This window comes from Oncorhynchus clarkii, unplaced genomic scaffold (assembly GCF_045791955.1).
Source record: "Oncorhynchus clarkii lewisi isolate Uvic-CL-2024 unplaced genomic scaffold, UVic_Ocla_1.0 unplaced_contig_5051_pilon_pilon, whole genome shotgun sequence".
Taxonomy (NCBI): domain Eukaryota; kingdom Metazoa; phylum Chordata; class Actinopteri; order Salmoniformes; family Salmonidae; genus Oncorhynchus; species Oncorhynchus clarkii.
In genome coordinates, this window is record NW_027259845.1 from 1 (window position 1) to 22,147 (window position 22,147).

The 22,147-nt window shown below is 46.9% G+C and overlaps 2 protein-coding genes across 2 annotated transcripts; one reads left to right on the plus strand and one right to left on the minus strand.

The window, feature by feature from the left end:
• Positions 1-473: 473 nt before the first annotated feature.
• On the plus strand, positions 474-15,271 carry LOC139400947 (tRNA (guanine(26)-N(2))-dimethyltransferase-like). The gene is made up of 16 exons (XM_071145481.1): positions 474-650; positions 1,985-2,365; positions 3,442-3,631; positions 5,291-5,478; positions 7,598-7,713; positions 7,834-7,946; positions 8,705-8,853; positions 8,961-9,044; positions 9,128-9,197; positions 9,289-9,423; positions 10,166-10,251; positions 10,424-10,532; positions 11,489-11,565; positions 11,778-11,897; positions 13,644-13,761; positions 14,821-15,271. Exons 2-16 carry the CDS (start codon positions 2,001-2,003, stop codon positions 14,887-14,889), a joined length of 1,989 nt encoding a protein of 662 aa, XP_071001582.1. The 5' UTR covers positions 474-650; positions 1,985-2,000; the 3' UTR covers positions 14,890-15,271.
• A 1,058-nt stretch (positions 15,272-16,329) lies between these two features.
• LOC139400946 (lysosomal alpha-mannosidase-like) lies at positions 16,330-21,894 on the minus strand (the record flags this gene model as incomplete). The annotated part of the gene is given in 14 exon segments (XM_071145480.1): positions 16,330-16,783; positions 16,942-17,044; positions 17,455-17,604; positions 17,853-18,077; positions 18,255-18,335; positions 18,557-18,644; positions 18,772-18,873; positions 19,193-19,311; positions 19,495-19,615; positions 20,129-20,226; positions 20,462-20,650; positions 20,772-20,888; positions 20,984-21,091; positions 21,785-21,894. Coding segments are annotated over 14 exon segments (1,715 nt in total), but the record flags the coding sequence as incomplete, so codon positions are not given.
• Between the last annotated feature and the right edge of the window lie 253 nt (positions 21,895-22,147).

The window sequence follows — 22,147 nt, forward strand, 5'->3', positions numbered from 1 at the left end:
ATCTGTACCTGTACAGAGGGATAGGCCAACAAGTGTTATATGTTTCAGTAAGATTGGATTTTTAGCATTTATAGTAATGGTTATCAACTGTACTGCAGGGATGGAATGTAAGTCACAGCAAATTGAGGTTGTGGTGGCAGCTGCAGAGAGGTATTTGGGTGTGTGAGACGTGACATCAGAAGAGTTACAGGGTGTGTTGTGGTGGTGTCCCATCCTTTCAAGTTGTTGGCCTGAGGTAGGACTAAATAGATTTACATAGTGGAGTAGGGTGGTGATATTTTTAAAAGATTTTTATTTTTTTGTGAGTGTAGTGTTACATGGTAGGGTATTTGTATATAGATTGTTTTCAAGCAAAGGAGAAGCGAGTTGTAATCCAGTCTAGTAGGTGGCGGTAATGCAACATGTATTGGATACTAACCGCGCTTAAACCTCAGCGAAGAAGAAGAATTCGAAACGCCTTTTTACCTCTTTCTGTTTGGTTCTGCGGGTTTCTGTAGTTGTGGTCCATGCATATCTGCGTCCATGTGTTAACTTGAGTTTTGCAACAAATAGCTAGTGAGTTATTACCGTTGTCATACAGTAAATATACATAATCATCAAATACAGCTACATGTTAAGTTGTCAACTTGGGAAAGTGCGCCGCAGATAAGGTAATCGTTTTTATCTTACTTGATAGCTAAATACCGGTAGCTAGCTAGTTAGCGCTTCGGCTCATTTCAATGCAGTCAGTTAGCTTTGTGAACTTAGCCGGTGTCCACATGTACAAGTTGCAAGTGTTTTATCATAACTTTTTTGGTGTGAATGTTCATGTTAGTTAGATTGCTGGTGTCTTTTTTTTTCTCTGACAAAACAAGCTCTGACTACATTGAAGGGGGTGCGCCCTGGTTTATGTAGCTAGCGTGCTACCTTAGCGAGCTGCTCTGACTTCAGCTCAGGCATCAGTAACGTTATAGATCATCTTTGCTTCAAACCATGGTTTAGCTAACAGTCTTTGTCCAACAGCTCATTTTCTCTGTGTGTGTTGTCAGTTCATGCTCTGTTCTAAACTGTGGAGGAAGAGCCCCAAGTCGAACCAATATCTGTTTTTCCATCAGTACTGTGTAACCTGGGGCGGCAGGGTAGCCTAGTGGTTAGTGCATTGGACTCGTAACCAAAAGGTTGCAAGTTCAAATCCCCGAGGTACAAATCTGTCCTCAAGGTACAAATCTGTCCTCATTGAAAATAAGACTTTGTTCTTAACTGACTTGCCTAGTTAAATAAAGGTCAAATTTAAATAAAAAAATAAAAAACCTAGCCCAATATAACTTGACTCCTTAAGGTCCTTAAGGAGACCTATGTTATTTTCAGAGGTATAATTTACTGTCTCTGACATCTAAACGTGAATCTATTCTCAATTGCAATATGGTTCTAGAAACATAAAACCCATGACTTTCATATGACATCAAAATAATTAAACAAATGCAAAATATACACTTACTGTACACCGCAAGCGATGCGTGTTAATTTTCAGACCGAGCAGCTGGTCTCTTAACAAAACTCCCCCGGACAGTAAATGAGCTGTTGGACAAAGACTGTTAGCTAAACCATGGTTTGAAGCAAAGATGATCTATAACGTTACTGATGCCTGAGCTGAAGTCAGAGCAGCTTGCTAAGGTAGCACGCTAGCTACATAAACCAGGCCGCACCCCCTTCAATGTAGTCAGAGCTTGTTTTGTCAGAGAAAAAAAAAGACACCAACGCTCCATCTAACTAACATGAACATTCACACCAAAAAAGTTATGATAAAACACTTGCAACTTGTACATGTGGACACCGGCTAAGTTCACAAAGCTAACTGACTGCATTGAAATGAGCCGAAGCGCTAACTATAGCTAGCTACCGGTCTGATGACTCTTATGTGTAATGTAATGGCACTGATAGTCATGATCAATGTCTGTGTGTGACAACTGTGACCGTTATAACACATTGTTGTCATTTCTTCCAGGACTGAGAAGTGCCCTATGCTGATCATCACTGCTCGGCTACTCCCCCTCTTAACTGTACCCTTCACCCACCAGAGGATTCTAAGGACAGTTGTTGCCTACAGGGGACTGAGAACCATGGAGCCCCTCAGGGCCCCTCAGGATCCACAAGTTAACACCACCCTGTCTGGGGTAGACACCAAGCCTCAGCCCCCTACTTCTGGAGCCCCAATGGAGGGCTTGAACCCAAGTCCAGCTGCCTCAACACCTGACCAGGAGATGCCCCCGACAACGGGGTTGTTGCCAGGGGAGACAGTTGTCAGGGAGGGCAAGGCAGCCATATTGTTTCCCAGTGCCAACGAGGTGTTTTACAACCCTGTGCAGGAGTTCAACAGAGATCTGACGTGAGTTTGACTGATGGGGCTTATTCACTAGGAAGTAAACGAAACAGAGGGACCTACCTGAATTTGTCCAATAGAAACTCTCATTCAGTTTGCTTTGGTGTGCACTTATGAATACACCCCTAATGGTATTTTATCCCTTAGCTGGCCCAACATTCAGCTCAAGGCTGCATTGTCAACATATACCTTATCCCTGGACATATTATGGGATATATGCATACATTGCAATTTGGATGTTTTCCTATGGGTCTGTAAGCCTTCAGTTGAAGAAACTGCATTCAACATGGCTTATGTAGAGCTGAATCTGCGAAGAAAGTAAAGCTATGGTCAGATATTTACACTGAATAAAAATATAAACGCAACATGCAACAATTTCAAAGAGTTCACTGAGTTACAGTTCATATAAGGAAATCAGTCAATTGAATTAAATGAATTAGGCCCCAGTCTATGGATTTCACATGACTGGGAATACAGATATACATCTGTTGGTCACAGATACTTAAAAAAAGGTAGGGGTGTGGATCAGAAACCCAGTCAGTATCTGGTGTGGCCACCATTTGCCTCATGCTGTGATCGGGAGTCCCATATAGCGGTGCACTATTGGCCCAGCATCGTCCGGGTTAGAGGAGGGTTTGACCGGGGGGGGGGGGGGGGGGGCTTTACATGTAGGCCGTCATTAATTAAGAATTTGTTCTTTATTGACTTGCCTAGTTAAATGAAGGTACAATAAATATGGCTCAGGCTATGGTAGCTAGCTGGTTGTTCATCACAGGTACAGGCTATGGTAGCTAGCTGGTTGTTCATCACAGGTACAGGCTATGGTAGCTAGCTGGTTGTTCATCACAGGTACAGGCTATGGTAGCTAGCTGGTTGTCCATCACAGGTACAGGCTATGGTAGCTAGCTGGTTGTTCATCACAAGTACAGGCTATGGTAGCTAGCTGGTTGTTCATCACAGGTACAGGCTATGGTAGCTAGCTGGTTGTTCATCACAGGTACAGGCTATGGTAGCTAGCTGGTTGTTCATCACAGGTACACCTGTTTCATCTCATGTCTCCATCTTGCCCCCCTTCTCTCCAGGTGTGCGGTGGTTACAGAGTTTGCCCGGGAGCAGATGGCCCGGAGGGGGGTGAAGGTGGTAGTGCCAGGGGAGAAGGAGAGGGTGGTGGTCAATCTAGCTGACGAGAAGAAAGAGGAGACAGAGATGCAGACAGGGGAGAAAGGAGGAGAGGAGCCAGTCGTAACTGCTTCAGTGGGGGAGCGCTGTAAGGTATGAAAAAGCGTGTGTGTGCATCCATGTTCTAACCCTACTGTTCTCCTCTCCACAATGGTCTGCCAGTGTGTTTGTGTTCTAACCCTACTGTTCTCCTCTCCACAATGGTCTGCCAGTGTGTTTGTGTTCTAACCCTACTGTTCTCCTCTCCACAATGGTCTGCCAGTGTGTTTGTGTTCTAACCCTACTGTTCTCCTCTCCACAATGGTCTGCCAGTGTGTTTGTGTTCTAACCCTACTGTTCTCCTCTCCACAATGGTCTGCCAGTGTGTCTGTGTTCTAACCCTACTGTTCTCCTCTCCACAATGGTCTGCCAGTGTGTCTGTGTTCTAACCCTACTGTTCTCCTCTCCACAATGGTCTGCCAGTGTGTTTGATCTAACCCTACTGTTCTCCTCTCTCCACAATGGTCTGCCAGTGTGTTTGTGTTCTAACCCTACCGTTCTCCTCTCTCCACAATGGTCTGCCAGTGTGTTGGTATTCTAACCCTACTGTTCTCCTCTCCACAATGGTCTGCCAGTGTGTTTGTGTTCTAACCCTACTGTTCTCCTCTCCACAATGGTCTGCCAGTGTGTTTGTGTTCTAACCCTACTGTTCTCCTCTCCACAATGGTCTGCCAGTGTGTTTGTGTTCTAACCCTACCGTTCTCCTCTCCACAATGGTCTGCCAGTGTGTTTGTGTTCTAATCCTACTGTTCTCCTCTCCACAATGGTCTGCCAGTGTGTTTGTGTTCTAACCCTACCGTTCTCCTCTCTCCACAATGGTCTGCCAGTGTGTTTGATCTAACCCTACTGTTCTCCTCTCCACAATGGTCTGCCAGTGTGTTTGTGTTCTAATCCTACCGTTCTCCTCTCCACAATGGTCTGCCAGTGTGTTTGTGTTCTAACCCTACCGTTCTCCTCTCCACAATGGTCTGCCAGTGTGTTTGTGTTCTAACCCTACCCTTCTCCTCTCTCCACAATGGTCTGCCAGTGTGTTTGTGTTCTAACCCTACCCTTCTCCTCTCTCCACAATGGTTTGCCAGTGTGTTTGTGTTCTAACCCTACCGTTCTCCACTCCACAATGGTCTGCCAGTGTGTTTAGGTTCTAACCCTACCGTTCTCCTCTCTCCACAATGGTCTGCCAGTGTGTTTGTGTTCTAACCCTACCGTTCTCCTCTCCACAATGGTCTGCCAGTGTGTTTGTGTTCTAACCCTACCGTTCTCCTCTCTCCACAATGGTCTGCCAGTGTGTTTGTGTTGGTATTCTAACCCTACCGTCCTCCTCTCTCCACAATGGTCTGCCAGTGTGTTTGTGATCTAACCCTACCGTTCTCCTCTCTCCACAATGGTCTGCCAGTGTGTTTGTGTTGGTATTCTAACCCTACCGTCCTCCTCTCTCCACAATGGTCTGCCAGTGTGTTTGTGTTGGCATTCTAACCCTACCGTCCTCCTCTCTCCACAATGGTCTGCCAGTGTGTTTGTGTTGGTATTCTAACCCTACCGTCCTCCTCTCTCCACAATGGTCTGCCAGTGTGTTTGTGTTGGTATTCTAACCCTACCGTTCTCCTCTCTCCACAATGGTCTGTCAGTGTGTTTGTGATCTAACCCTACCGTTCTCCTCTCTCCACAATGGTCTGCCAGTGTATTTGTGATCTAACCCTACCGTTCTCCATCCAGAATGGTCTGCGTGTGTTGGAGGGTCTGGCAGCGTCTGGCCTACGCTCTGTGAGGTTTGCTCTGGAGGTGCCTGGTCTACGTAGCGTCACGGCTAACGACTTCTCAGCCAAGGCTGCTGCCCTCATCGCCCGCAATGCCCAGCACAACGGAGTCACACACCTACTGCAGGCCAGCCAGAGAGATGCCAGGTTGGTCTCGCTCTCTCCTTCATGTATCTCATTCTTTTCTTCTCTTATTTTCTTCTTTATTTGTTTATCTATGCTCACTGACACACTCAGACAGTCTTCTCGAAGTCAAACTATCACTCTCCATTTATCTTTTCTCCCTATTTTTCAGTCTCTCCCTCTTTATCTCTCTTTTGCTACACCTCTTACTACTAACCTCTGCCCCCCCATCATGTTAATCCCTCCCTCTCTCGTTCCTCCATCATGTTAATCCCTCCCTCTCTCGTTCCTCCATCATGTTAATCCCTCCCTGTCCCGTTCCTCCATCATGTTAATCCCTCCCTCTCTCGTTCCTCCATCATGTTAATCCCTCCCTCTCTCGTTCCTCCATCATGTTAATCCCTCCCTGTCCCGTTCCTCCATCATGTTAATCCCTCCCTCTCTCGTTCCTCCATCATGTTAATCCCTCCCTCTCTCGTTCCTCCATCATGTTAATCCCCCCTCTCTCGTTCCTCCATCATGTTAATCCCCCCCTCTCTCGTTCCTCCATCATGTTAATCCTCCCCTCTCTCGTTCCTCCATCATGTTAATCCCTCCCTGTCTCGTTCCTCCATGTTAATCCCTCCCTGTCTCGTTCCTCCATGTTAATCCCTCCCTGTCTCGTTCCTCCATGTTAATCCCTCCCTGTCCCGTTCCTCCAGCATGTTAATCCCCCCCTCTCTCGTTTCTCCATCATGTTAATCCCTCCCTGTCTCGTTCCTCCAGCATGTTAATCCCTCCCTGTCTCGTTCCTCCAGCATGTTAATCCCTCCCTGTCTCGTTCCTCCAGCATGTTAATCCCTCCCTGTCTCGTTCCTCCATCATGTTAATCCCTCCCTGTCCCGTTCCTCCAGCATGTTAATCCCTCCCTGTCTCGTTCCTCCATCATGTTAATCCCTCCCTGTCTCGTTCCTCCATCATGTTAATCCCTCCCTGTCTCGTTCCTCCATGTTAATCCCTCCCTGTCTCGTTCCTCCATCATGTTAATCCCTCCCTGTCTCGTTCCTCCATCATGTTAATCCCCCCCTGTCCCGTTCCTCCAGCATGTTAATCCCCCCCTCTCTCGTTCCTCCATCATGTTAATCCCTCCCTGTCTCGTTCCTCCATGTTAATCCCTCCCTGTCTCGTTCCTCCATGTTAATCCCTCCCTGTCTCGTTCCTCCATGTTAATCCCTCCCTGTCTCGTTCCTCCATGTTAATCCCTCCCTGTCTCGTTCCTCCATGTTAATCCCTCCCTGTCTCGTTCCTTCATCATGTTAATCCCTCCCTGTCTCGTTCCTCCATCATGTTAATCCCTCCCTGTCTCGTTCCTCCTCCATCATGTTAATCCCTCCCTGTCTCGTTCCTCCATCATGTTAATCCCCCCCTGTCCCGTTCCTCCAGCATGTTAATCCCCCCCTCTCTCGTTCCTCCATCATGTTAATCCCTCCCTGTCTCGTTCCTCCATCATGTTAATCCCTCCCTGTCTCGTTCCTCCATGTTAATCCCTCCCTGTCTCGTTCCTCCATGTTAATCCCTCCCTGTCTCGTTCCTCCATGTTAATCCCTCCCTGTCTCGTTCCTTCATCATGTTAATCCCTCCCTGTCTCGTTCCTTCATCATGTTAATCCCTCCCTGTCTCGTTCCTCCATGTTAATCCCTCCCTGTCTCGTTCCTCCATGTTAATCCCTCCCTGTCTCGTTCCTCCATGTTAATCCCTCCCTGTCTCGTTCCGCCATGTTAATCCCTCCCTGTCTCGTTCCTCCATCATGTTAATCCCTCCCTGTCCCGTTCCTCCATCATGTTAATCCCTCCCTGTCCCGTTCCTCCATCATGTTAATCCCTCCCTGTCCCGTTCCTCCATCATGTTAATCCCTCCCTGTCTCGTTCCTCCATCATGTTAATCCCTCCCTGTCTCGTTCCTCCATCATGTTAATCCCTCCCTGTCTCGTTCCTCCATCATGTTAATCCCTCCCTGTCTCGTTCCTCCATCATGTTAATCCCTCCCTGTCCCGTTCCTCCATCATGTTAATCCCTCCCTGTCTCGTTCCTCCTCCATCATGTTAATCCCTCCCTGTCTCGTTCCTCCTCCAGCATGTTAATCCCTCCCTGTCTTGTTTCTCCAGCATGCTGATGTATGAGATGCGGGGGAAGAAGGACCGCTATGATGTCATAGACCTGGACCCCTACGGAAGCCCCGCCCCTTTCCTGGATGCCGCCGTCCAGGCTGTCGGTGAAGGAGGTCCGTAGATGTCTGTCAGTTATTCTCTCTGCTTAATTTAACATGTTTATGTGTCAGCGACAGATACACTGAGTGCGTTTTCCAGTGTGGTTTTACTAAAAACGTCTCTCTCTCCCCCAGGTCTGTTGTGTGTGACGTGTACTGACATGGCTGTGATGGCTGGTAACAGTGGGGAGACCTGCTACAGCAAATACGGCTCTGTCTCCATCAAAGCCAAGTACTGTCATGAGATGGTGAGGAACGCTTGGCTAAACTGTATTCCAGCAGTGTGTGTTTTCAACTACAACTGGATGCAAGTGACCTTCGTCTCTCCTGAGCCCGTACGGGAGTTGTAGCGATGAGACAAGATAGTAATTACTAACAATTGGATACCACAAAATTGGGGAGAAAAGGGGGTAAAATAAAAAACTGGATGCAAGAAAACCTTTGTTGGAATAATACATGTGTAGTAGAAGGAACATTTAGGGAAGTTGTGTGAATACATTTTGAATAGAAGTTTGAGAGTTTAGTCTCTGCTGTGTAGCTCGTCTCATAACTCTCCTTTCTCCCTCGCCTCCCTCCTCTTCTCCCTCCTCTTCTCCCCCCTCTTCTCCCTCGCCACCCTCCTCTTCTCCCTCCTCTTCTCCCCCCTCTTCTCCCTCGCCTCCCTCCTCTTCTCCCCCTCTTCTCCCTCGCCACCCTCCTCTTCTCCCTCCTCTTCTCCCCCCTCTTCTCCCTCGCCACCCCCCTCTTCTCCCTCACCTTCTCCCTCGCCCCCCCTCTTCCCCCTCTTCTCCCCTTCTCCCTCGCTTCTCCCTCGCCTCCCCCCTCTTCTCCCTCCTCGCCTCCCCCCTCTTCTCCCCCCCCATCTTCTCCCTCGCCTCCCCTTCTCCCTCGCCTCCCCCTCTTCTCCCTCCTCGCCTCCCCCCTCTTCTCTCTCCTCGCCTCCCCCCTCTTCTCCTTCGCCACCCCCTTCTTTCTCTCCTCCCTCCTCTTCTCCCTCCTCCCCCAGGCTCTGCGTATCATCCTACACAGTCTGGACCAGAGAGCTGGTGTGTACCAACGGTACATCCACCCCCTGCTCTGTGTCAGTGTGGACTTCTACATACGAGTGTTTGTCAGGGTACACACTGGACAGGCCATGGTCAAAAACTCAGCAAGGTATGGACACACACCGTAACACAACACTTTATCTAGACATGAAGTCTTCATAACAGACTGTGAAGTTGTTATTCTGAAGATACCTTACACCTGATGTCGTGTTTCAGTAAACAAGCTTTGGTGTATAACTGTGTTGGCTGTGGCTCGTACCACTTACAACGACTGGGCAAGAGGACGACTCAGGGAAACCAGTAAGACACTATTTCTCTATATGGGTTATTCCTGTCGAGTTGGGCAACTTGTGTGTGTTAATGTTTCTCTCTGTGTGTTTCAGTATAAAGTACTCTGCAGCCACTGGACCGCCGGTCGGAGCAGAGTGTGAACACTGTGGACACAGACACCAGGTGAGGACACACACACACTCAAACACACTTTGTCTCTTACTTTCACACGCATTCTCTCTTGACACCGTCTCTCCCTCCTCCTCCTCTGTAGCTGGGTGGTCCTATCTGGGGCGAGGCCCTCCATGACGTGAGCTTCGTTCAGAAGGTTCTATCTGCCGTGTCTGGGAACCCGTCCCGCTTTGGAACCGCCCGCCGCATAGAGGGCATGCTCAGCATGGTCACAGAGGTGAGAGGTTAGGGGTCATAGAGGGCATGGTCACAGAGGTGAGAGGTTAGGGGTCATAGAGGGCATGCTCAGCATGGTCACAGAGGTGAGAGGTTAGGGGTCATAGAGGGCATGCTCAGCATGGTCACAGAGGTGAGAGGTTAGGGGTCATAGAGGGCATGCTCAGCATGGTCACAGAGGTGAGAGGTTAGGGGTCATAGAGGGCATGCTCAGCATGGTCACAGAGGTGAGAGGTTAGGGGTCATAGAGGGCATGGTCACAGAGGTGAGAGGTTAGGGGTCGTAGGTCTACAAGAAGCAGTCTGAAATACACTTTATATTACATGGAATAAGACATGGGGGGCCTTTTCTCAACTGCATGCTGCTCTCCTCCTCAAAACCCATTGGAGGAGAAGGTCAGAGGTGAGGGACTTCTCTTTCTCCTCCAATGGGTTTTGAGAAGGAGGCGAGGAGAGCGGAGGTGAGGAGTATGCAGTTGAGATTCTTCCATTGATGCTGATCCAAGGTTAGGTTGGTGTTCTCACTCTTAATGGTAGGATTGGGAGAAAGGGTCAGCTGATCTGAGGTTAGGTTGGGGTTCTCACTCTTAATGGTAGGATTGGGAGAAAGGGTCAGCTGATCTGAGGTTAGGTTGGTGTTCTCACTCTTAATGGTAGGATTGGGTAAGAAGAGAAATGGCAAGTTGTCTGCCTAAGATGAGCCAGGTGTAATGTCCAAACTTGAACTGTTGTCTGTGTGTCCAGGAGCTGGAGGATGTGCCTCTATACTACACAGTGGACAACCTGAGCAGCACTGTACACTGCAGCACTCCCCCTCTGCTCCAATTCAGGTCCTACTCTCCCTCTCATATAAGACTGTCCTGTCTGATTACATACAATACCCCTCTATCCTTGAACTCACTCTCTCTCTCTCTCTCTCTCTCTCTCTCTCTCTCTCTCTCTCTCTCTCTCTCTCTCTCTCTCGCTCTCGCTCTCGCTCTCGCTCTCGCTCTCTCGCTCCAGGTCGGCTCTGCTTCATGCAGGCCACAGGGTATCCTTGTCTCATGCCTGTAAGAATGCTCTAAAGACGGACGCTCCTCCCAGGGTCCTCTGGGACGTCATGCGATGCTGGGTAAGACACAATGCACCATGGGAACCATTTCAATACGGGATGAAACTGAAAGTCCCAATCCGGGTGTAGCTTTGACAGTATGTGGTGGTTATGTTGTATCCTGTAGGAAAAGTCCCAATCCGGGTGTAGATTTGACAGTATGTGGTGGTTATGTTGAATCCTGTAGGAAAAGTCCCAATCCGGGTGTAGCTTTGACAGTATGTGGTGGTTATGTTGTATCCTGTAGGAAAAGTCCCAATCCGGGTGTAGATTTGACAGTATGTGGTGGTTATGTTGAATCCTGTAGGAAAAGTCCCAATCCGGGTGTAGATATGACGGTATGTGGTGGTTATGTTGTATCCTGCAGGAAAAGTCCCAATCCGGGTGTAGATATGACGGTATGTGGTGGTTATGTTGTATCCTCCGGGTGTAGATTTGACAGTATGTGGTGGTTATGTTGTATCCTCCGGGTGTAGATTTGACAGTATGTGGAGGTTATGTTGTATCCTCCGGGTGTAGATCTGACGGTATGTGGTGGTTATGTTGTATCCTGCAGGAAAAGTCCCAATCCGGGTGTAGATTTGACAGTATGTGGTGGTTATGTTGTATCCTGTAGGAAAAGTCCCAATCCGGGTGTAGATATGACGGTATGTGGTTGTTATGTTGTATCTTCCGGGTGTAGATTTGACGGTATGTGGTGGTTATGTTGTATCCTCCGGGTGTAGATTTGACAGTATGTGGAGGTTATGTTGTATCCTCCGGGTGTAGATTTGACGGTATGTGGTGGTTATGTTGTATCCTTTGGGTGTAGATTTGACAGTATGTGGAGGTTATGTTGTATCCTCCGGGTGTAGATTTGACAGTATGTGGAGGTTATGTTGTATCCTCCGGGTGTAGATTTGACGGTATGTGGTGGTTATGTTGTTTCCTCCGGGTGTAGATTTGACAGTATGTGGTGGTTATGTTGTATCCTGCAGGAAAAGTCCAATCCTGTGAAGAGAGACAGACTGTCAGAGAGCAGCCCTGCTCACCACATCCTCAATACTGAACCCATGTAAGTCTGGGACTGAACCAACTGCCTGGGAGATGAAGATGCCAGTACAGTTTAACATAGAGATGGTATAATGTAGTGATGAATAAGATTATGGATATTAGGAAAAGGTATGTCCTGTGTCCCCCCTTCTTGCTCTCTCCCCCTCCCCCATCTCTCTCCTCTCTCTCTCCCCCTCCCCCATTTCTCTCCTCTCTCGCGCTATCTCTCTCTAGTCTACAGGCGTGTTTTGATGTGAGGGAGGATGCCAATCCCCAGTCTCGCCGTCGCCACCTCACCCGCTTCCAGGAGAACCCTGAGCCTTTCTGGGGGCCCAAGGCCCGCGCCAATGCTGGGTAGGATACACTTATTAATACTAACCCTGTATTTGAACCCTAAACCCCAGGCCAGCTGGGGGCCAAGGCCCACACCAATGCTGGGTAGGATACACTTATTAATACTAACCCCGTCCTTGACCCCTGACCCTAAACCTCAGGCCAGCTGGGGCCAAGGCCCGCGCCAAGGCTGGGTAGGATACACTTATTAATACTAACCCCATCCTTGACCCCTAACCCTAAACCTCAGGCCAGCTGGGGGCCAAGGCCCGCACCAATGCTGGGTAGGATACACTTATTAATACTAACCCCATCCTTGACCCCTAACCCTAAACCTCAGGCCAGCTGGGGCCAAGGCCCGCGCCAAGGCTGGGTAGGATACACTTATTAATACTAACCCCGTCCTTGACCCCTAACTCTAAACCTCAGGCCAGCTGGGGGCCAAGGCCCGCACCAAGGCTGGGTAGGATACACTTATTAATACTAACCCCATCCTTGACCCCTAACTCTAAACCTCAGGCCAGCTGGGGGCCAAGGCCCGCACCAATGCTGGGTAGGATACACTTATTAATACTAACCCCATCCTTGACCCCTAACTCTAAACCTCAGGCCAGCTGGGGGCCAAGGCTGGGTACGGACCCTCAGACACTTATTAATGATGATCTCAACATGAAGTTAGCTAAATAAAAATTTGTACAGTATTGGGTTAAACCTCTCCACATTGTTTCTTGCTGTCTCTTTCTCTCCACCTGCCTCTTACTGTGTTCTTCCCTATATTCTCTCCTTTCTGTCTTTCAACATATGTTTACATTGCCAAAGCAAGTGAAATAGATAAACAAAAGTGAAATAAACAATAAACAGTAAACATTACTCTCACACAAGTTCCAAAAGAATAAAGACATTACAAATGTCATATGTCTATCTATATACAGTGTTGTAACAATGTACAAATAGTTAATGTACAAAGGGGAAAATAAGTAAATATGGGTTGTATTTACAATGGTGTTTGTTCTTCACTGGTTGCCCTTTTCTTGTGACAACAGGTCACAAATCTTGCTGCTGTGATGACACACTGTGGTATTTCACCCAGTAGATTTATCAAAATTGGATTTGTTTTCTAATTATTTGTTGGTCTGTGTAATCTGGGGGAAATATGGGTCTCTAATATGATCATACATTGGGCAGGAGGTTAGGAAGTGCAGCTCAGTTTCCACCTCATTTTGTGGGCAGTGAGCACATAGCCTGTCTTCTCTTGAGAGCCAGGTCTGACTACGGTGGCCTTTCTCAATAGCAAGGCTATGCTCACTGAGTCTGTACATAGTCAAAGCTTTCCTTAGGTTTGGGTCAGTCACAGTGGTCAGGTATTCTGCCACTGTGTACTCTCTGTTTAGGGTCAAATAGCATTCTAGTTTGCTCTGTTTTTTTGTTAATTCTTTCCAATGTGTCAAGTAATTATCTTTTTGTTTTCTCATGATTTGGTTGGGTCTAATTGTGTTGCTGTCTTGGGGCTCTGTGTGTTTGTGTTTATGAACAGAGCCCCAGGACCAGCTTGCTTAGGGGACTCTTCTCCAGGTTCATCTCTCTGTAGGTCATGACTTTGTTATGGAAGGTTTGGGAATTGCTTTCTTTTAGAGTTTTGATAATTAGTGGATACCGGCCTAATTCTGCTCTGCATGCTTCATTTGGTGTTTTCCATTGTATACAGAGAATATTTTTGCAGAATTCTGCATGCAGAGTCTCAATTTGGTGCCTCTCTCTCTCTCTCAGTGGTGGAGGTATCTCATCAGACCTGGAGGACAGGAGGAAACAGGGTCAAAACAAGAGGAAGAACCAGATCACTGACGCCACCCAGCTTAAGAGCTTCCCTTGCAAGAGGTTCAGGAAGGTATGGGAGCACATTTTCCCTCCCCACACCCTGTAACACTAGGCATTGCATTACACAAGATTCAGAAAGTCCGAAAGTTGCAAGAGCTTCCCTTGCAAAAGGTACAGGGAAACACCCCACAATAACCATATAGACATAGTAGAATTGTAAGGCTGCGTTTACACAGGCAGCCCAATGCTGATCTTTTTACACTAATTGGTATTTTGACCAATCAGACCAGCTCTAAAAAGAGATCTGATGTGAAAAGATCTGATTTGATTTCTCAAAAAAAGGCTATTAGGAGAAAAAATATCAGAATTGGGCTGCCTGTGTAGAGGCAGCCACGGGAATGTTTCACAGGAGCTTTCTCTTTGGTGAAATGTTCTGAAGGGTGTGAGCACACTCTGTTCTTTTCATAATAACACTGTCGGCATAGTAACCGTACACTACCAGAGAACAAGGTGTTTTATCTCCCCAGCAACAGACAGTGCCTCATTAATTATGAATCATCATAACACTTCAGCTATTATTACAGAAACATTTTCCACACAATAATAAACCTAAACTGGCATTGTTAAATACTTATTGGCTTGAAGGGCATTCTAGAGCTTGCAATATTTCCCTATAACGCACAGTAGAATTGAAGGGCTTATACATATTTTGTTTGAGCTGCATTTTAAAGTAAGTCTAATTGGAAAAAGTATTGTTTTTAATTTGATTTTCATAATAGCCAGCTCAGACTGATGGTTTGGTTAGCTAAACTAGCGAGTCTGTTAGCTACAGTAGTTGCCTTGGTAACCAAGCAATCTAGGTAACTTGCTAGCTACTTCAGTGGATGTTGAACACATTTCTAGTGGTAAATATGTTAAATTCTAGCCTTGGTGTAAAAGGGATAATCAACACGGGGCTCTATGCGTTCTGTGGGAAAGGAAGGTCAGTTTCATTCCGCTCGTGTCTAGTTGATCATCTACTGTCATTCATTATTTTCCATAGGACACATAACCCCTCATTATGTCTTACACATGATTTGCATGTTTTCCCCCTTTTCTGCCACTCGTCCCCCCCCCTCTCTCTCTCCAGGGTAAATGCACACACGGTGAAAAATGCTGTTACTCCCATGACCTGGAACAGACTGACCAGATGGAGTGATGGTGGAGCGAGTCTCCTCTCTTCCCTCCCACTTGGTATCCTCATGTCCAGCTCAGCAGAATCTGTCCACTAAGGTATACTGGACACAATCATGACGAAACTCCAGGCCCCAGACATAACTAACTTTGAACTCCGGGGTGACGTTTCCCCCTTGGTACAGATCTAGGATCAGCTTCCCCTCCCCAATCCTCTACATTACCATTAGTGGGGAGAATGCAAAACTGACCCAGTATCAGCATCTATGGGCAACTTCATTATGGGATGTCTAGTTAGCCCTGTATTGGAAATACACATACTGGCTTCATACTGAAGTGAAGCATCAATTCTGTTTTATTTATGACTGTTGTGACAGTCTAATAAAAGTCTTCATGACAAGTGTGGAGAAGAGCTTTTACTGATGGTTCATTTTTAGAACAGCTGTTGTGTAATTGTTCCATTGTAGCACATATTATAGTCATGTAGAGGAATGGGTGAGTGAATACACACTACATATTATAGTCATGTAGAGGAATGGGTGAGTGAATACACACTGTACATATTATAGACATGTAGAGGAATGGGTGAGTGAATACACACTGTACATATTATAGACATGTAGAGGAATGGGTGAGTGAATACACACTGTACATATTATAGTCATGTAGAGGAATGGGTGAGTGAATACACACTGTACATATTATAGACATGTAGAGGAATGGGTGAGTGAATACACACTGTACATATTATAGTCATGTAGAGGAATGGGTGAGTGAATACACACTGTACATATTATAGACATGTAGAGGAATGGGTGAGTGAATACACACTGTACATATTATAGTCATGTAGAGGAATGGGTGAGTGAATACACACTACATATTATAGTCATGTAGAGGAATGGGTGAGTGAATACACACTGTACATATTATAGACATGTAGAGGAATGGGTGAGTGAATACACACTGTACATATTATAGACATGTAGAGGAATGGGTGAGTGAATACACACTGTACATATTATAGACATGTAGAGGAATGGGTGAGTGAATACACACTGTACATATTATAGACATGTAGAGGAATGGGTGAGTGAATACACACTGTACATATTATAGTCATGTAGAGGAATGGGTGAGTGAATACACACTGTACATATTATAGTCATGTAGAGGAATGGGTGAGTGAATACACACTGTACATATTATAGTCATGTAGAGGAATGGGTGAGTGAATACACACTGAGAAACAACCTGGGTTTAATATCAGCTGCACATTGATCACTGATTCAACACACAAGCTGTTCAATCTTTTCTTTTGCCACTAATTGGTCTTCTGCCCGTGTAAATGCAGCCTAAACCACTCATTTGAAAAAGGCACATTCGAGAGGAAAAAAAATTGCTTATTGCACAAAATATTCACTCGGCATGTAGAAAATGTGCACCAGTATGTGAATCAAATATATATTGGTAACAGTTGTGTGTGTGAATAGTTTATTGATGTTAGAGACAAATGACAGTGACGATTTAGTAATAAGTAGTTACGGGAAAGGGCTTTGAAATACCAGAAAGGTTGTGGTATTGGCACTAAAATTACAACATAAAGGAATTGTTCAGTGGCTTCAAAGAAGCTCTTTTATAGGAGCTAATTTAAAACCCACTCCACTCAATTATGACAAAAAACCCTGTTCATTTGATTCATCTTCATGTACTCAGATTCCAAATTATTTACATCCAATCAAGGCAGTGAGTTCATAATTGCTAAGCCACATGGATTGATCATTGGCTAGTTCTGGAACGGAGGTTGGTGATTGACTATCTCTGCCTGACACGGAGCAGGAAGGTGCGTATCTCCATGGGCTTGAGGCTCACCTCCCACACAGAGGGGTCTCCCCCTCTCTTCGGCAGGGGCTTCTCACCTGAGGCAAACGGAGACAACAGGTATCAAGCTCTGTGCAACAAGCCCCACAACGGACTAACAAAGGAATTGCTACAATAAAGCAGGTCAGCGGTCTTCCCGCGTCCTAGAGGGCTGAGTAAGCAGAGAGTTGATTTGTTACACCTGTGTGATGTGTACCTGACTCCGCCTTCCAGTCCAGACGCGTCATCTCATCCTTCCACTGATTGGCTGACAGGTTCATCTCGGACACGCCCAGCACGTCCAGAGTGGAGAACAGCTTCTACAGAGAGAGCAGTGTGTGAGTGACTGATGGAGAGTAGAGCATCTGTCAGTAACTTCAGTATCTACATTGCTTTCATGTTTTCAAAGTGGTTTCAAATGAATTAACTTGTGAATAACGGTTGTTACATCACGTTGAGACAGGAATGTATGGTATTAGTAAAAGGTTTCACTTTGTTTATGGCTCGTATGCATACGTGTGGGAGTTCTGAACCTGTAGGTTGACAGTTCATCTTGCTCTCCATAGCCCGATACTGATGCTCCAGTCTGAGCAGCACTGTGTGTGTGTGTGTTCACCCCTAACCTGACAGTGAGACTGAATGCTCTCCTGGGCTTGCTGCTGGTGCTCCAGCCTTAGAACCACAGTCTCTGTATGGTGTGTGTGTATATACAGTATCACATATCACTAACCTGCAGATTAACAGTAACAGGCTGGGAATGCTCCTTGCTCTCTGAAGCTTGGTACTGATGCTCCAGTCTGAGCAGCACTGTGTCCTGGTCCCACTGAGACACTGTCAACAGGTGAACAGCAGGGGGCAGCACTGCCTGTAGCCCAGAGAACTGAGGTGGGGGGGTTAAAAGATGGGTTCATTTCAATAGTCCAAAGTGACACATTTCACCTGCAGAGCTGATAACTGTTCCTCAATCAGCCTCCTTCACTCTCCCTCCTTTCCTAGATGCCTCACCTCTTTCTCAAAATCCATTGAAGAAGGCCTGAGGGGCGGGACCTTGAACCTACTCCAATACGGTTGAGAAAGAGGCAAGGAGGAGAACTTGAGGAAATAATTATTTGCGATGGGCTCTCTCACCTCCAGCCTGGTACTCGGGTGCAGCTCTCCGTCGGTGAACGTAATGAGAGGCTGCAGTACCACTTCCTGTGCTAGGGGGCGGTGTGTGTCAGCAGCCGTGGCAGGGGGGCTGAGGGAGAGGAGGTGGCGACCACGAACCACCAGGCCTTCTGGGTAAATGTCAGACGTCTCGTTGAGGGGCTCACCTACACCCCGGACATCATCGTACAGCAACCTACGGTGGAGCTGGGGGGGGGGGGGGGGTCGTGTGGATGGAGTGTGTCAGATGTGACAGTGATAAAGATAGACAGGGTGTGGAGCCGGGGGAAAGAGGTGAGACGTGAAACACACACACCAGATGTCTTTGACGCCAAAATCCTACCACATGAAAAATGAAGAGTAGTGAGAGAGTGTGTGTGTTACCATGATCTCCAGTGATCCATCCTGGATGCTGCCCCCTCCCTGAGAACGGTCCGTCACTACAGTCAGCTGGTCCTTGTCGTCCTGCACACACACACAGTGGAAGTCACCATTTACTATTGTCAGATAATATGACATGAACTTGTAAAACAGAGTGAAGAGAACAGGAGGGAGAGTCAAGAGTTTTGGACCAGAAGGCTACCACAGAAAAGGGAACTGTAAGTGGGAAGAGGAAAAGAAAGTGCATGGTCACGAGAGAAGGAAGAGGAAGTGTCAGACCGGGGTGTATGACCAATGAGACACACCTTAATGTAAGCTCTAGAGTTGATTGGATAGTAGTTGCCAGCAATTGGCTCAGACTGTCTCAGGTTCCACGTGGGCCGGTAGTCTTTCCTGTCAGAGACAGATATACAACGCATTAGGGTGTATACTGTGTGTCTGAACACACTACTGGAATACAGTACTCCATCATCAACACATACTGATGCGTAGAGTTGGGAAACACACACAGGTTCCTCACCGTCTCTGTAGCACCTCTCTGCCATTAGAGTCAGTGTAGAAGACACCAGAGGAGTTGATGCTGCTGTCTAGACGACTTATCACCTCTTTACCCAGGTCATCACTGATGGGGGGGCAGATAGAGAGAAGGGGGGGCAGATAGAGAAGGGGGGGATGGCAGATAGAGAGAAGGGGGGGGATGGCAGATAGAGAGAAGGGGGGGGGGGGCAGATAGAGAGAAGGGGGGGGCAGATAGAGAGAGGGGGGGGGGGCAGATAGATTATAGTGTATCATGTTCTCTCTATGGTACAGGAATACTTTCTAGTCCGTTAAAGACTCACTCCTTCTGCCAGACATGCACAGGCTGTCTCAATAACGCTCCATTCTCCTTCCAGTGCATTATCTGTGACCAGGCCCCATGTGGCTCTGAGCCCCTTCCTCACCCTATAGGCACCGGGCCGACAGTCCACTCCAATTCCAGAGCCCTGCTGTCTGTGTAGAGACGGACCACCTGAGAGACCCAGGGACTGAACCACTGTCTCACCTCCTGCACCACAGAATTCTGAGGGAGGGAGGGGGAGGGGGGGGGGGGGGATAAGACAGGAGAAGGGGGTTAAGGCAGAAACTAGAACTTGTGAGATGACTGGAATGAATCTCTTGAACGTTTAGTGGGTCTCATGCATATTGAATTATATTGAAACACATGCAAGTAAAGAGACTAGATGAAGTATAATGTAGTAGGTACCTGTAGTGTTTCTATCTTAGCCGTCTTGCTGATGATGAAGGGGGTAGAGGTGTTAGGTCTGAAGATGTAGGCCCCTGACATCTGAATACTCTCTGAGTTGTTACCATCGCTGGCGTTGTACCTGGAGAAACATACACAGAACAAAGATGACAGAAAATCCCTCAACGTGACAATGCTAGCACACAGTGAGAGTAAAGAAGAAGGTTGGGGAGAGAAAGACAGAGGGAGAAATAATTATGGAAGGGTATAGAGAATAGGAAGGAGTGATAGAGAGAAATGGAAGGGTAGAGAGAAATTGAGAGGTAGAGAGAGAAGGGTAGAGAGAGATGGAGAGAGAGAGGGAAGGGTAGAGAGAGATGGAGAGAGAGAGGGAAGGGTAGAGAGAAATGGAGAGAGAGAGAGGGAAGAGTAGAGAGAAATGGAGAGAGAGAGAGGGAAGAGTAGAGAGAAATGGAGAGAGAGGGAAGAGTAGAGAGAAATGGAGAGAGAGGGAATGGTAGAGAAATAGAGAGAGAGAAAGGTAGAGAGCAATTGGAGAGAGAGAGAAGGGTAGAGAGAAATGGAGAGGTAGAGAGAGGGAAGGGTAGAGAGAAATGGAGAGAGAGAGGGAAGAGAGAGAGTAAGTAGTACGGACCAGTAGAAGTTCTGTGACAGTTTGACAGTCTGTTGTGTCTCCAGGTTACTGAGGCTGCTGAGGAGACCAGTCTCTGGGTCAAAGGTCACCCTGAGAAACTAGAGGAGACACAAAGTGACAGAACAGGTGACATCCAAACCTAAAAACCTAGATACAAAACTGTCCAAATTTAAAACAACACCTTTCCAACTGACTTTATTCATGATATGTCATCATTAACAGAGACATTGTACATTTTGGAATATTGGTCTCCATTGATGACATGAAATCAATACATCAAATATTTGCTTTCATAGTAGAAAGTACGTTTGTGTCCAGCCATAAGACCCAGACCTTGTTCTGTACAGCCTTGGGAGCCCTGGGCAGTGGAGAGGACTGAGGAGATGGAGGGCCGTTCTGAAGCAGGGAGACAGAGTAGGTGCTGTAGCCCAGGGGAGGGGCCTGAACCTGGAACAACAGCTCGTTGACAGCATACCCCCTGCCCCGTCGCACCGCCGCTGTGGCCTGGGACACTGGGACCACCTGGGGGGGATAGAGTGGGGTACTCTCACAAAACGCAAATACACACACAATACATAACTGTCATAACAAAGGTTATTGAACAACGACATATGACAACCATTATCAGAACAGACAGACCAACCTGACTGTCCACAGCCTTGCCCTTAGCATCTGAGATCCTGTAGGCCGTCCCGTTGACTGGCAGTCTAACTGGCCAACTGACTGGACGAGCTAGAGGGTTGTACACGTTCACTGAGAACTGACAGAGAAACATGGAAACAGAGAGGAGGGAAATTTAACTTCACGGAACCAAAGAGGAATTGTGAGTGTGTGTGTGTGCCCGTGTAGTGTTACCTTCTTGCTGGTCTCTGTGAGGGGACACACACTGATGTTGAGGTGTTCACAGTAAACACGAGGAGCAGATGATCCACTCAGAGAGGATAGAGTGTTACTGACCAACACCTGGGACAGTGGGGAGAGAGAGAGGTTACACACACTGTACAGTGATATACTTTATTTAGTCTGTGTCTTATAGTCCTCCACACAGTGGGGAGAGAGAGGTTACACACACTGTACAGTGATATACTTTATTTAGTCTGTGTCCTATAGTCCTCCACACAGTGGAGAGAGAGATCATATAGTTAATATAGTGGTATAGTACCATGTGAGGTTAGCCCTGTGTAGCTCCTGTAGGTAACAGGAGGGTGTAGAGTAGAGATATATACTTTATTTAGTCTGTGTCCTATAGTCCTCCACACACTGTACAGTAATATACTTTATTTAGTCTGTGTCCTATAGTCCTCCACACACTGTACAGTAATATACTTTATTTAGTCTGTGTCCTATAGTCCTCCACGCAGTGGAGAGAGAGGTTACACACACTGTACAGTGATATACTTGATTTAGTCTGTGTCCTATAGTCCTCCACACACTGTACAGTGATATACTTTATTTAGTCTGTGTCTTATAGTCCTCCACACAGTGGGGAGAGAGAGGTTACACACACTGTACAGTGATATACTTTATTTAGTCTGTGTTCTATAGTCCTCCACACAGTGGGGAGAGAGAGGTGGAGAGTCAATCATACACAGTTCGTTCATCTAACAAGAGAGACTGCATGGATCAATAGAAAGAACAGGCACACATGGTAGGTACCTGGCAGTGTGCCCAGCCGTTGGCCAGTTTCCTAGCGTAGTCGTTGGCAACGTGTTGCTTTTCCGTCCCGGATACGGCGTCGTGATGCTGAGCCACTGCCATGGCCTTCTCTACCAATCACAACACAGAACACTCCCTGTCAACCTTGCTGTCCTCTAAACCGCTTCATGCTTATTAATACAAAGGATGCCAGTATTAATAAGAAGGATGCCAGTATTAATACAAAGGATGCCAGTATTAATAAGAAGGATGCCAGTATTAATAAGAAGGATGCCAGTATTAATAAGAAGGATGCCAGTATTAATAAGAAGGATGCCAGTATTAATAAGAAGGATGCCTGCCAGTATTAATAAGAAGGATGCC